A 14,046-nucleotide genomic window follows, 5' to 3' on the forward strand; every position below is an offset into this window, starting at 1 on the left:
GAGGCATTAGGTTAGTTTATAAGCATTAGTGTGAATTCACAGTTTACAAGCTATAGAGATGCATGTAGAAATAAATGTAAATGGAAACTGTTTTACAGTTATGGACTGTGAATAGGCTCATACTCTTTCTCCTGTAAGATGTGCCTTGTCACCAAGACACAGAAGGTCGTCACACACACAAACATGCACATACATGTATGAATGCACGCATTCCTGCATATACAGACCTGCATATATTTCATAAGTCTGTCCCAGATCTGGGAGCAGCCATACCTCAACAGCAAAGAACATAGGTATAGTGAGATCTTGATTTCTAAATACTACCTTCCAGTAAAGGGAACTAAGGTTCCTTGGAGAAGGGATGCATTCCAGGGCTGGGGCAGGCAAAGTATAAGATGAGACTGGAACAATTCCATGTGTTTCAAAGTAATGAGATATTCAAAGAGTGATGGAGACACTTTAGAAGACAGAGGAACCAGCTTGAACAGGCTCCTAGTGACCAAATGTGGACAGCTGAGCATAATAACCTGCTAAAAAACTAGGGAACAATGAAGAAACCACAGAGATAGGAGTAAGTAGAAAACTGACAGGCTGAAGAGGAACAGGATTAAAAGGAAGTCCTTACAAAATACTATTTAATTACAAAGAAAAAATAAGTAATGTTACCCTGGAGAAGCCTTGGGGGATACATTTTAATAGAATGTTCAAGTGATCAACATCAGTATCAGGAGAAATCAAATTTGTGCCAGCTCATAGGTGCAAGGAGAACACATCATCATTTGTCATATTCCTCCTCCTGATAAAATCTGAATCTGATCACTAGGAAACATCACACAAACTAACATTGGCTTATAATCTTCAAAAGTGTCAAAATCACAAAGTCAAGGGAAGACTGAAGAACTATTCCAGAATGAAGGAGACTAAAAAGATATGACAACTAAATACAATGACAGATTTGATACTAAAAGGATCTTGTTACTAAAAGTGACATTACTGGGACAGGTGGCTAAACGTGAATAGAGTCTAAGAATTACACAGTAAGAATCATAAATGCCAGTTTTCTGATCTTGATTGGCTACACTGTGCTTATGTAAGAGGATGCCCTTGCTTGCAGGAAAAACAAAACAAAACAAAACAAAAACAGGCTTAAAGTTGTAATATATTAGGGACAGGGGGTCTGATGGATAATGAGGCTTGAAACTTCTCTACTATATTTTTAAGTCTTCTAATAGTTTGTTATTATTTCAAAGCCATGGTTTTTCCAGTAATCATGTATGGATGTGAGAGCTGAGGACCATAAAGAAGGCTGAGTACAAAATAATTGATGCTTTTGAATTGTGGTGCTGGAGAAGATTCTTGAGAGTCCCTTGGACTGCAAGGAGATCAAACCAGTCAATCCTAAATGAAATCAATTCTGAATATTCATTGGAAGGATCGATGCTGAAGCTGAAGCTCCAATATCTGGCCAGCTGACACAAAGAACTCACTCATGGAAAAAGACCCTGATGCTGGGAAGACTGAAAGCAGCAAAGCAGGCAACAGAGAATGAGACGATTGGATGGCATCACTCACTCAACGGACATGAGTTTGAGCAGACTCTTGGAGATGGTGAAGGGCAGGGAAGCCTGGTATGCTGCAGCCCCAGGGTGACACAGAATTGGACACGACTTAGCGACTGAACAACAACAGCAAAATTAAAAACAAAGGAAGACAGAGGCATTGTTCTTGCTGATGCAGTAGTCCATATATACATTAGTCTCTACAGACAGCCTCCTGGAGCAAAGCAGAGAAAAGGAGGCAGAGGTTGGATCTAAAGGAATGAAGGAAAGATGTCCCCCTTACTCCCTGTGACCTCCTAAAGTCCATTTGACACTGCTGCCCGCACATAATCTCCTCATTGATGATCTCACAGATTTGCTATTTTCTATCTATTCCCTGGCTGCCCCCCACACCCTTTGTAATATGCACTTCCTCACAAATATATGTCTTTTTCTGGAATGATTATATCTCACAGTATCATCAAATCCCATAGCTGACACTATAATCTATGTAGATTGTAATCATTAATTACATTTTCTCCAGTTAAAAAACTTGATCACATAATCATTTCTGGACATTTCCTGTAATAGAAGCATCTCAACCCAACATGTTAGAAATAAAACTCCATACCTACCCCATTACAGGGAACAACAATAGTTGACGTCCCCCTCAAACCCCCACTGCACAGCCTCTAACAGAACTTCCTAAAAACCAAATTTCTAAAGTATTCCTGAATTCCTCACAGTGCACCATTTTACTTTTGGAGATGATGAGCACTCTAAAGTTCAAGATTAGGCCTGGCTGCTTTAAACCAATTTGAATATTCCATTTCCCCCCAGCTGGAGTCATTGTTTAAGTGGACAGGTGATCCATACAGTACCATTCATGTGACTCTTAGGTCTTGTTTTTGAAATACTAGAAGTATCAATATGTAATAGGAAGGAAAGGGGCAGGGCACAACTTTTGAAGGAATGACACAGTCCAAGGACACAACATAAACCAATTAAAATCAAATGGGTCCAAGATGGCAGACAAGCAGACTTTGACTAGACTTTGATCCTCAATCAGCAAGCTAAATGACACACCCAGAGGCTTCAGGACAGTTCCAAAACACTATCAAAAGACCACGGAGTGGGCCTAATTCCTGGAAATCTCCATCCCTTCCCCAAAATAGTTGGAATAACCCTCCCACTCATTAGCATATGAAATTACCCAGCCCATAAAAACCAACCACAGCACATTTCAAGGCCGCCAGATTCTGCCCTCTGTGATGGCTCATACTCTCTCCAGACTCACCCTCTGCAGTGGCCCTTACTCTCTCTGTGGAGTGTGCTTCTCCCTAAATCTGAAAAAAATCCACGTATTACCTATCCCTTTGTCTATCACTAAATTCTTTCTGTGATGAGGCATCAAGAACCTGAGGTCCATTATGTCCTGAAACCAGTACCGTGGGTTTGGGCTGGAAGACAATGGCACCCCACTCCAGTACTCTTGCCTGGAAACTCCCATGGATGGAGGAGCCTGGTGGGCTGCAGTCCATGGGGTCGATAAGGGTCAGACACGACTGAGCGACTTCACTTTCACTTTTCACTTTCATACACTAGAGAAGGAAATGGCAACCCACTCCAGTACTCTTGCCTGGAGAATCCCAGGGACGGGGGATCCTGGTGGGCTGCCGTCTATGGCGTCGCACAGAGTTGGACACGAGTGAAGCGACTTAGCAGCAGCAGCAAGACCTGACCACGTGGGTTTATGTCTCACCCTGGATTTTGGCTGGGTTGGAGTCCTAGCATATGGGTTCAAGTCCCAATCTGAGGTAAACACAAACAGCTTCAAATATGTTCCCTAAGAATGTGAACCAACAGAAAAACACCCAGTTTTTAAAAATTCAGGTAGCCATCTTACCACAAAGGGATTCAGGTTTAGAATAGTGCCAACTACAAGGGAAAAGATTTTTTAAATGAATTCTTTAAACACAGTTAAACTGGTCGGTGATAACTGAATCCTTGGACTAACAACTAGAAGCCTACTCCAACCTCCATCTTACAATTACCTGAGCCAATAAATCCCCTTTATATTTAAGTAAGTTTGAGTTCAGTTTTCTGTTAATTGCAGCATAACATGTGTGAGGTAAAATTAAAATAAACTAGATGTGACAAAGTTATAAAACAACTAGGAATATGTAAAATATGTAATCTAAGATAAACAGCCCTCTAGAAAAAGAAAGGAAAAGTACAAACATGGAAAAAAAAATACCAGAAAGGCTGGCTTAATGGTAAATGGGGAACCCAGCCTCCCTTATTTTAAAGGTGTCATAATGAATTACACTTTGGCTTCACATGGCCCAGAATAGGAGAGCCTGTAGGACTGCTTCAGGGGAGAACTCGGGCAGTAACCTGGGCAGTCAACAGAAGAAGACAAGAAAGCTGAGAATTTCAAATTTTGTAAAAATATGTGAAATCAGGCTTTCATACAAGTGAAATTTCACATAATTGCACTACCTTCCACTGACTCAAGTAAATCTGTGTAATCTGATTCACATCTCCATGCCTTTCCTACTCCTTCTGGCCTAGAAAATGGTGATGTTCACCTCCTTTTGGATTTTTATAAACTTAACAGAAATAGAGCAGTTTTGGAAGCTTGTTGCATTCAGTTGCCTGTTCCTTGCTGCTGGGAGAGAGGGCTGAGCTCAGCTCCAGCAGAGCAGAGACACAGTTCTCAATTTCTCAATGTCGAATGTGGATGGGGCCACAGAGTCTTCCTGTCCTCCCAAATAACCCTAGATAGTATCTCCAGTTGCCTCCAGACCTTCTACAAACCCATCCCACAGGCAGTGTCATTTACTCCCACTCTTCAGGGTTGAAATATGCAGGGAGCAGTCCTTTCATTTCTTCTCCAAGGCCTAATGTCTTAGGTCAGACTCTTAAACTCTCTTTTTTTAAATTAATTTATTTTTTATTGAAGGATAATTGCTTTATAGAATTTTGTTTTTTTGTAAAACCTCAACATCAATCAGCCATAGATGTACATATATCCCCTCCCTTCCGAACCTCCCTCCAATTTCCCTCCCCACCCCACCCCTCTAGGTTGATACAGAGCCCCTGTTTGAGTTTCCTGAGCCACACTGCAAATTCCCATTGGCTATCTGTTTTACGTATGGCAATGTAAGTTTCCATGTTACTTTTTCCATACATCTCACCCTCTCTCCTCCCCTCTCCCCATGTCTGTAAGTCTATTTTCTGTTTCTCCACTGCTGCCCTGTAAGTAAATTCTTCAGTACTATTTTTCCAGATTCTATATATGCATTAGAATACAATATCTTTTTCTTTCTGACCTACTTCACTCTATATAAAAGGTTTCAGGTTCATCCACCTCATTAGAACTGACTCAAATGTGTTCCTTTTTATGGCTGAGTAATATTCCATTGTGTATATGTACCACAACTTCTTTATCCATCGATCTGTCAATGGACATCTAGGTTGCTTCCATGTGCTAGCTGTTGTAAATAGTGCTGCAATGAACAATGGGATACATGTGTCTTTTTCAATTTTGGTTTCCTCAGGGTATATGCCTAGGAGTGGGATTGTTGGATCCTATGGTGGTTTTATTCCTAGTTTTTTAAGGAATCTCCATACTGTCTTCTACAGTGGCTGTATCAATGTACATTTCTACCAACAGTGCAAGAGCATTCCCTTTTCTTCACACTCTCCAGCATTTAATGTTTGTAGACTTTTTGATGATGGCCATTCTGACCCATGTGAGGTGATATCTCATTGTAGTTTTGATTTGAATTTCTCTAATAAGGAGCGATGTTGAGCATCTTTTCATGTGTTTCCTAGCTATCTGTATGTTTGTTTAGGTCTTTTTCCCATTTTTTTATTGGGTTGTTTGTTTTTCTGATATTGAGTTGTACGAGCTGCTTGTATATTTTGGAAATTAATCCTTTGTCAGTTGTTTCATTTGTTATTATTTTCTCCCATTCTGAGGGCTGTCTTTTCACTGTGTTTATAGTTTCCTTTGCTGTGCAAAAGTTTTTAAGTTTAATCAGGTCCCACGTGTTTACTTTTGTTTTTATTTCTGTTACTCTAGGAAGTGGATCATAGACGATCTTGCTTTGATTTATGTCATCCCTAAGGAGACAAAAGAACTGTACACAGAAAATTATAAGACACTAATGAAAGAAATCGGGGGCTTCCCTGGTGGCTCAGAGGTTAAAGCGTCTGCCTGGAATGCAGGAGACCCGGGTTTGATCCCTGGGTCTGGAAGATCCCCTGGAGAAGGAAATGGCAACCCACTCCAGTACTCTTGCCTGGAGAATCCCATGGAGGGAGGAGCCTGGTTGGCTACAGTCCATGGGGTCGAAAAGAGTCAGACACAACTGAGCGACTTCACTTTCACTTTCACTTCAATGAAAGAAATCAAGGACAACATATAGAGAAATATTCCGTGTTCCTGGATGGGAAGAATCAATATAGTGAAAATGAATATACTACCAAATGCAATCTACAGATTCAATGTGATCCCTATCAAATTACCAATGGTATTTTTCACAGAAGTAGAACAAAAAAATTCCACAATTCATATGGGAATTTGAAATATGGAAAATTGAAACTTCCATATGGAAATTGTGAAATATGAATTTCACAATTTCATATGGAAACACAAAAGACCCCGAACAGCCAAACCAGTCTTGAAAATGAAGAATGGAGCTGGAGGAATCAACCTTCCTGACTTTAGGTTATACTACAAAGCTACAGTCATTAAGCCAGTATGGTACTTGCACAAAAACATAAATATAGACCAATGGAACAAGGTAGAAAGCCCAGAAATAAACCCATGCACCTATGATTACCTTATTTTTGACAAAGGAGGCAAGAATATACAATGGGGCAAAGACAGCCTCTTCAATAAATGGTGCTGGGAAAACCGGACAGCTACATGTAAAAGAATGAAATCAGAACACTGCCTAACACCATACTCAAAGATAAACTCATAATGGATTAAAGACCTAAATGTAAGAAACTATAAAACTCTTAGAGGAAAACACAGGCAGAACACTAGATGACATAAATCAAAGCAGACTCTTAATCTCTTATCTCAACTACTGTCTTTATCTCTTATCCAGTCTCCCTGGGTCTTATCTTTCTGCCAGTCCAATACATTATTTACAGGGCTACTGGCTTCTAAGAGAAAATAAGGACTGACTTTATTTATTCTTTGGATCTTCTTCTCCTGCCCTAGGTCCAGGCATTAAAATATTTACTTAAATTATTTTATGTATGCTGCTTCTCATTTGAGAAATCTCTTGAGTACCCCCTGGTTTCAGAAAAAGCTAAAGAGTTGATTCTGCAACCAGGTGATCCAGGTTGTAGACCACACTGCCCTTTAGCACAGTATCCTACCATACACACAGCAGGTCTTTGTAAACGACAAGCTCTCCTTCTGTAAAATGCACTTTCTCTTGATGCTACTTCCAAAACACCTTCAAGGTGCAAGTTAAGCATCTGTTTCATCATAAAATTTTCTTCAGTACTACTTTCAAATTAAAGTTCTTCACCCTCTCTGCCTTCTGAGGACTTTCTTTATACTTCTATTTATGTGACTCTCCCTGGTCTTATACTAAATTTCCCATAGATCTATGCAGTTATCAGACTTCTTTCCTAGTAAACAGGAAGCTATATTTCAGGATAAGCTTGTCTTTCTCCTCCACCTGCTATTCCTCTGCAAGATTTATTCCTGAAGCCTCTGTATTTAGCAAAGTAATAATACACGCTCTGTAAATATTTCTTGAATACATAATTTCCCACTGAACCACCTGTTCTTTGAGGACAGATAATCATGCCTTATTCATTTATATGCCTCACAGTGACTGGAAAACACTGAGTAACAGAAACTGCTACAGGTTGGTTTAAATATTAGACTTATTCAGAGTGGCCTTCTGGGTTACTGAAATACTTGGCTAATCCTAAGACAATCTGTCATTTCTTCATTGCAAAAAGATGTGAGTATTTTATATATGCTGAATCTCATTCTAGCAACAGGAGGTAGAACTGTAAACAAGATAAACTGCACATACCTTGAAGTGGAGGGAATAGCTGTATAGCTAATAAGTTCACTGTCCCCCAAATAAATAAAGTTTTTCTAAATACCTGAACGCAATGCTCAGTCATACCAACTTGAAACCCAGGAATTATCAGCCACTTCTCCCAAAATCCTGCTTCAAGTGTTATTTGGCAAAATGTAAACTTGCTGCCCCTGGATGACAGTGATGATGGCGGCAGTGGGGACTGGTGATGGTGATTGCATCATCCTATTCCTTTTCCCTTGTAGCTCAGCTGGTAGAGAATCTGCCTGCAATGCAGCAGACCTGGGTTTGATCCCTGGGTCTGGAAGATCCCCTGGAGAAGGAAATGGCAACCCACTCTAGTACTCTTGCCTGGAGAATCCCAAGGACAGAGAAGCCAGGCAGGCTACAGTCCATGGGGTCGCAAGAGTTGGACACAACTTAGCAGCTAAACCACATTCCTTTTCAAGTTCAATGCTATTCCTCAAATTCAAGCCCTCACTTTGCCTTCTGGAACAACTAAAATGACTTTCTAACAACCCTTTCCACTTTCATGCTTCCCATCTCTAACATTCCCTTTTCAGTATTGCCAGAATAATTTTCTTAAGAAGTAGTGATCTTATTACACAGCTCTGCTCAAAAGCCCTCAATGGCTTTGCATTGCAAACACAGCAAGAACACTGTTCAGACTTCTTAGCCTTATACTCAAAGCATCTTCTAAAATCGACTTCTAATTTGTCATTCCAGACCCATTGGTATTGCTGTTCCTATAATCCAGACTCCGCTCACAATTCACTTTTGATTTTGTATATTTGAATCTTTCACATAAAACACATCTCCACCTATTTCATTCAAATTCTGCCTCTACTTCTAGGCCCAATTCAAGGATCTTGAATTTGTCTGTGATTTTTTTTCCCTTCTACATATAAAAGTTCAATTTACTTTGTGCTTTTCTCTCTATGTTCACCTGTTTCTAACTCATATTTTCATTATTTAGGAATATAGCTTCTGTATCCAACTTGAGTGTATTTAATCACTGATTGAATAAATATGTAATAGGCACTTACTGTATTTCTGTTATTCCAAAGCACCAAATATTTATTATATTCAGAATACTGAATAAATTTCAAACAAAAATGCACAAAAATCAAAACAGTATTTTTCTAAAATGAACAATAATATCCACCAAAGAGATACAAAAGAATGGTAGAAAACAGCAGCTCATCAAATTTTAAGTATGTATGAAAAAGTTGGTAAGTTAGAAGAAAAGAGAATCAAATAAAAAGCTAAGAATATTTGTTCAAAATAATATGGAAATATTGAATCAACCTTGCCCATATCAATTTATGGATGTGTCTCTAGTTTTGAGATGCAAATTTATAAACACATGCATAATATGTCCATCAACTGGGAACTACATACAGTGTCAACTCTTATTGAAATGAAAATTGCAAGGAAATGTTTCCTTAGTTACCATTTAATAATTTTTGTGAAATTTAATAAAAGTTTATGTGATGAAATATTTTTTTTCTTTTCAAAGCAAACAGCTTTAGAAGATGATTGATGCCTGCTATTATGAGTCTATATTTGTACTTCCTTATTTTAGAAGCTTTTCAAAAATACAAAAATACACTGAAAGCATTTCCAGTTCAACTAAATATAAAGATAAAACGTGATTATTTATAGGCAATCATATTCATGATGATAGACTTTCAGAAGCCAACTCCAAACATAAATTTTAAATGCTTTTTGGAAAGAGTTGAGAATGAAAACATTTACATAATTTCTTAGAAACCCTGGCTTTTTATTGCTGCACTTCAATATTCCCTCAGGGCAAAGGAGCAGCTACTTCAAAGATTTATTTGATAATGGAACCTTTGATTTCTTTGTTTTTCCTTCCCAATGTGGGTAGGTCTGTTGTTTCCACTCTATGGCAATGTGCTATATTTTAACATTTGAACTGGCTCACTAGTGATAATAAAAAATGAGTCTGTTTTGGCAGATTAAGCAAACACACCAATGCCAGCAATAAGTATATAAGTTACATAAATATACTAGACTATTACAAAACCATCCACTCAGGTATCAGTCATCTTCGATAACAGACCTGCCACTTCATAATGATATAACTGGTAACTGATATCAAATGTCTGAAACTTCTACTTACCTGCCTATCCACTTCTGGGAGCAAAAGCAGGAGGTACTGTTGAAAATGCTGAGGTAAGGAAGCAAATGTATGTTTATTTATTAATGCCCTCAAGTTAGTGTTGACAAGAATAGATCCCGGGGTTTCTATGTCAATGTCCTCAGCTTTGGTCCATTTCAAGTGTCCTGTGATAAATAAGCAAGAGGTATGAATTCACTATAGATTGGGAAAACATACACCTGTACACACACATAAAATGTATACTGAAGGTATATATATATTCAATAATGTACTTAATTGTGTCTCTTTTCAGAGTGACATTTCAGAAGAAAATCTCCAAAGCTTCTTTGCGTTTCTATCTTGCCTTAGTTGCCTTTAATTTTCATAATGTCTACTTCACTCAATACCATCTGTTTATTTAACCCAACATAGCACCAGGTCTAGATAAAGCTGATAAAGATATCTGGAATGCAGCATTAAAAATGAGTCAAAAATGCAGGATAGAGCAAAAATACAGGGAATAGATTAAGTAGTCAGGATGCACATTTATAGGAGTTTGAGAACGAAAAAACACAGCAGATCACAGAGGGGCAATATTTGAAGAGCAAATGTCTCTCCAAGTTTTAGAACTAAAAAATGACAAGAGTCCTCAGAAAAAGCAACACACCAAATCACAAAAAGGATAAATACTCATTCCTTCATCTGATGTGTTGAAACGCAAAATATCAAAAATAAAAAGAATATCTTAAAATTATTTTGAGCAAAAACAGATTACCCACAAAGAGATCAATATAAGACCCAAGAATCACATTACCAATAAATAACAGATGACAATGAAATATCTTCAAAGGGACAAAAGAAAATAAGTTTTGATCTAGAATTTAATTAATAAAAATGTCCCTCTAAATGGCAATGATAGCAATGATATAAGAATATTTTCAGTACTATCCAAAATGGAAATTCTCTCAGATATGCAGATGAGACCACACTAATGACAGAAACAGAAGAGGAACTAAAGAGCCTCTTGATGAAGGTGAAAGAATAGAGTAAAAAGCTGGCTTAAAACTCAGCATTCAAAAAAAACCTAACATGGTGACATCTGGTCCCATCACTTCATGGAAATAGATGAAGAAAAAGTGGAAACAGTAACAGATTTTATTTTCTTGGGCTCCAAAATCACTGCCAATGGTGACTGCAGCCACAAAATTAAAAGATTTTTTCTTCTTGGAAGAAAAGCTATGACAGACCTAGGCAGTGTATTAAAAAGCAGAGACATCACTTTGCTGACAAAGGTCCGTATAGTCAAAGTTATGGCTTTTCTGTAGTCATGTACAGATGTGAGAGCTGGACCATAAAGAAGGCTGAGTGCTGAAGAATTGATGCTTTCAAATTGTGGTGCTGGAGAAGATTCTTGAGAGTCCTTTGGACTGCAAGGAGATTAAACCAGTCAATCCTAAAGGAAATCAACCCTGAATATTCATTGGAAGGACTGATGCTGAAGCTGAAGCTCCAATACTTTGGCCACCTGATGCAAAGAGCCAACTCACTGCAAAAAGACCGTGATGCTGGGAAAGATTGAGCACAAGAGTACAAAGGGGTAACAGAGGATGAGAAGGCTGGATGGCATCACTCTCTCAATGGACATGAGTTTGAGCAAACTTGGGAGATAGTGAAGGATAGGGAAGCCTGGAGTACTGCAATTCATGCGGTTACAAAGAGACAGACACAACTTAGCAACTGAACAATAGTCCCTTAGAGAATCATGCTGAAAAATCACTAGTGCATGCTTTTAACAAACAAAGAAATTAACTCAAAGAAAGAATGGGTGGGTTGCAGAAGTAATAAAAAACCAGAAGATGAATAGACATGAGTAACTCCAAATAAATACTAACAGAGGAAAATAAAACTAACATGAATTAAAATGGAAAAAAGAAAAAGAAAACAGTACACAATTGCATGAGAGATGATACAGTGTGACTGAAATGAGAATGCTATATAACTCTGGCACTGTTTGAGAACAAAAGAGATACCATCTAGTTTTTAACTTTGTTAAAACTCTATAGGTAGAGTCTACAGGTGTCACTGGGAAAAATGAAAGACTTAGAACTTCCAAATAAATTCCTGGAAAGAAAACTCAATCACACGAAGTCATTAAAAAAAATTTAATTAAGTCCAACACAATAAAAAAATATACAAGTGGATTTTCATATTAGTTTTTAAAAGTAACACAATCCAATTATATGCTGCCTTACAAGAGATACACTTAAAATAACGATCAAGAAAACCAAAAACGAGGAGAAAAACTCAAAACAGCAGGAAGACATTGAACACAACAAGAAAAGCAAAACTATAATATTAACATCAGATAAAGATAAAGCTTTAAAAAAAAAAAAAAAAAAACAAACCTTTTTTGGGGTAAGAAAATAATTCCTTAGGTATAAAATGAATTCACCAGGAAAATACAATGACCTTAAGCCTGGATCCATTTAAACTGCATAACATTCAAAATTTAAAATTGAGATAATTAAAAATAGAAATTGGTACTCCATAATGCTAATGGGATATCTGGACATATTTTATCAGATAGCAGATGATGAAGAAGCTGCCTGCAATACAGGAGACTTGGGTTCAATCCCTGGGTCAGGAAAATCTCCTGAAGAAGGGAATGGCTACCTACTCCAGGATTCTTTCCTGGGAAATCTCATGGACAGAGGAGCCTGCTGGGCTACAGTCCATGGGGTCACAAAGAGCTGGACATGACTAAGTGACTAACATTGAGGTAACAGGTAAAAAACTTGTCTTAAGAATGAAGAAGACTTTAAAAACTCTATAATCAATCTTAAACCAATGAATTTAAGCACTGAACTAAAGCATTTTCTTTTAGTCAGCACTCAAGAAACAGTTTAAAAAAAATACCCAAAACAGACCTGTGAGTCTCAACAAATACTGAAAAATAATAGAAAATCTCATCTCTCTATCCACAAAGAAGTAAACTTAGATATCAATAACAGAAATGTAGCAACTCTTTGGTCTTCCCACACCCATTATATGTTTGGAAACTTGGAAGCAAACTTACAAGTAACTCATAAGTTAAAAAATTTTGTAATGGAAATTACAAAATATTTAGATTCTAAGTGACATGCCAAAATTTGTAAAAAGCAGCTAAATTGGTTATAAAGATAAATTGTGCATATTTAAGAGAAGAAAAAATACTGAAAATTCAAGAGTTGAGTGTGCAAATCAAGAAGTTAATGAATGAACTATAGAATAAAAACTGAAAAAGAAAGACTGTAAAGAAGCAGAATGGATATTCATAAATAGAAAAGAACAATTATGACCATCAAGAACAGAAAAAGGATTTTTTCATTAACAATAAAACAGGTATACCTCTAAAGAGAGATAGCTTAAATAAACATTAATAGGAATAAAAGATAGGCACATAATTTGAGGTATAGTATAGATTCAAAGGCAAATATAATGAAAATTAGATTTAAAAAAGTATGTGTGTGTGGATGCTCAGTCGTGTTAGACTGATGGCAGGCTCCTCTGTCCATGGAATTTTCCAGGCAAGAATGCTGGAGTGGGTTGCCATTTCCTTCTCAAGGGAATCATCCTGACCCAGGGATTGAACCTGCATCTCTTGCATCTCCTGCCCTGGCTGAGATAGATGTAAAAAGCATACTACTATGATTTTAGCCAATACTTTTGAACACATCCCCGGTGGCTAAGATGGTAAAGAGTCTGCCTACAATGCAGGAGACCCAGGTTCGATCCCTGGGTTGGGAAGATCCTTCGGAGAAGGATGGCAACCCACTCCAGTACTCCTCCCTGGAAAATCCCAGGGACGGAGGAGCCTGGTAGGCTACAATCCATGGGGTCACAGAGTCGGACAGGACTGAGTGACTTCACTTTCATCACAGACTCTTCAGTTAAAACTTTACGGTTCCCTGGTGGCTCAGACGCTAAAGCATCTGTCTACAATGTGGGAGACCCAGGTTCAATCCCTGGGTCGGGAAGATCTCCTGGAGAAGGAAATGGCAACCCACTCCAGTATTCTTGCCTGGAAAATCCCATGGACGGAGGAGCCTGGTAGGGTACAGTCCATGGGGTCGCAAAGAGTCGGACATGACTTCACTTTCACTTTTGAACAGATAAACTAAAATATTTCAAGTTCACAAATTTTCAAATTATATTAAAAATAGCAAGCCTCAATAAATTTGTGTAAATTCTTATAAAATAAATAAAAAACCCTCCTACTCAAAGTGTACACACATCACATATTACAAACAGCTCTGAA

The 14,046-nt window shown here is 37.9% G+C and overlaps 1 protein-coding gene across 1 annotated transcript in view; it reads right to left on the reverse strand.

Moving 5' to 3' along the window:
- Positions 1-14,046, reverse strand: part of ASXL3 (ASXL transcriptional regulator 3) — a 195,966-nt gene that overhangs the window by 66,312 nt on the left and 115,608 nt on the right. Inside the window, 1 exon segment of the mRNA XM_070778764.1 lies at positions 9,771-9,934. Coding sequence (XP_070634865.1) covers positions 9,771-9,934 — 164 coding nt within the window.

Source organism: Bos indicus, chromosome 24, assembly GCF_029378745.1.
Source record: "Bos indicus isolate NIAB-ARS_2022 breed Sahiwal x Tharparkar chromosome 24, NIAB-ARS_B.indTharparkar_mat_pri_1.0, whole genome shotgun sequence".
Classification (NCBI taxonomy): domain Eukaryota; kingdom Metazoa; phylum Chordata; class Mammalia; order Artiodactyla; family Bovidae; genus Bos; species Bos indicus.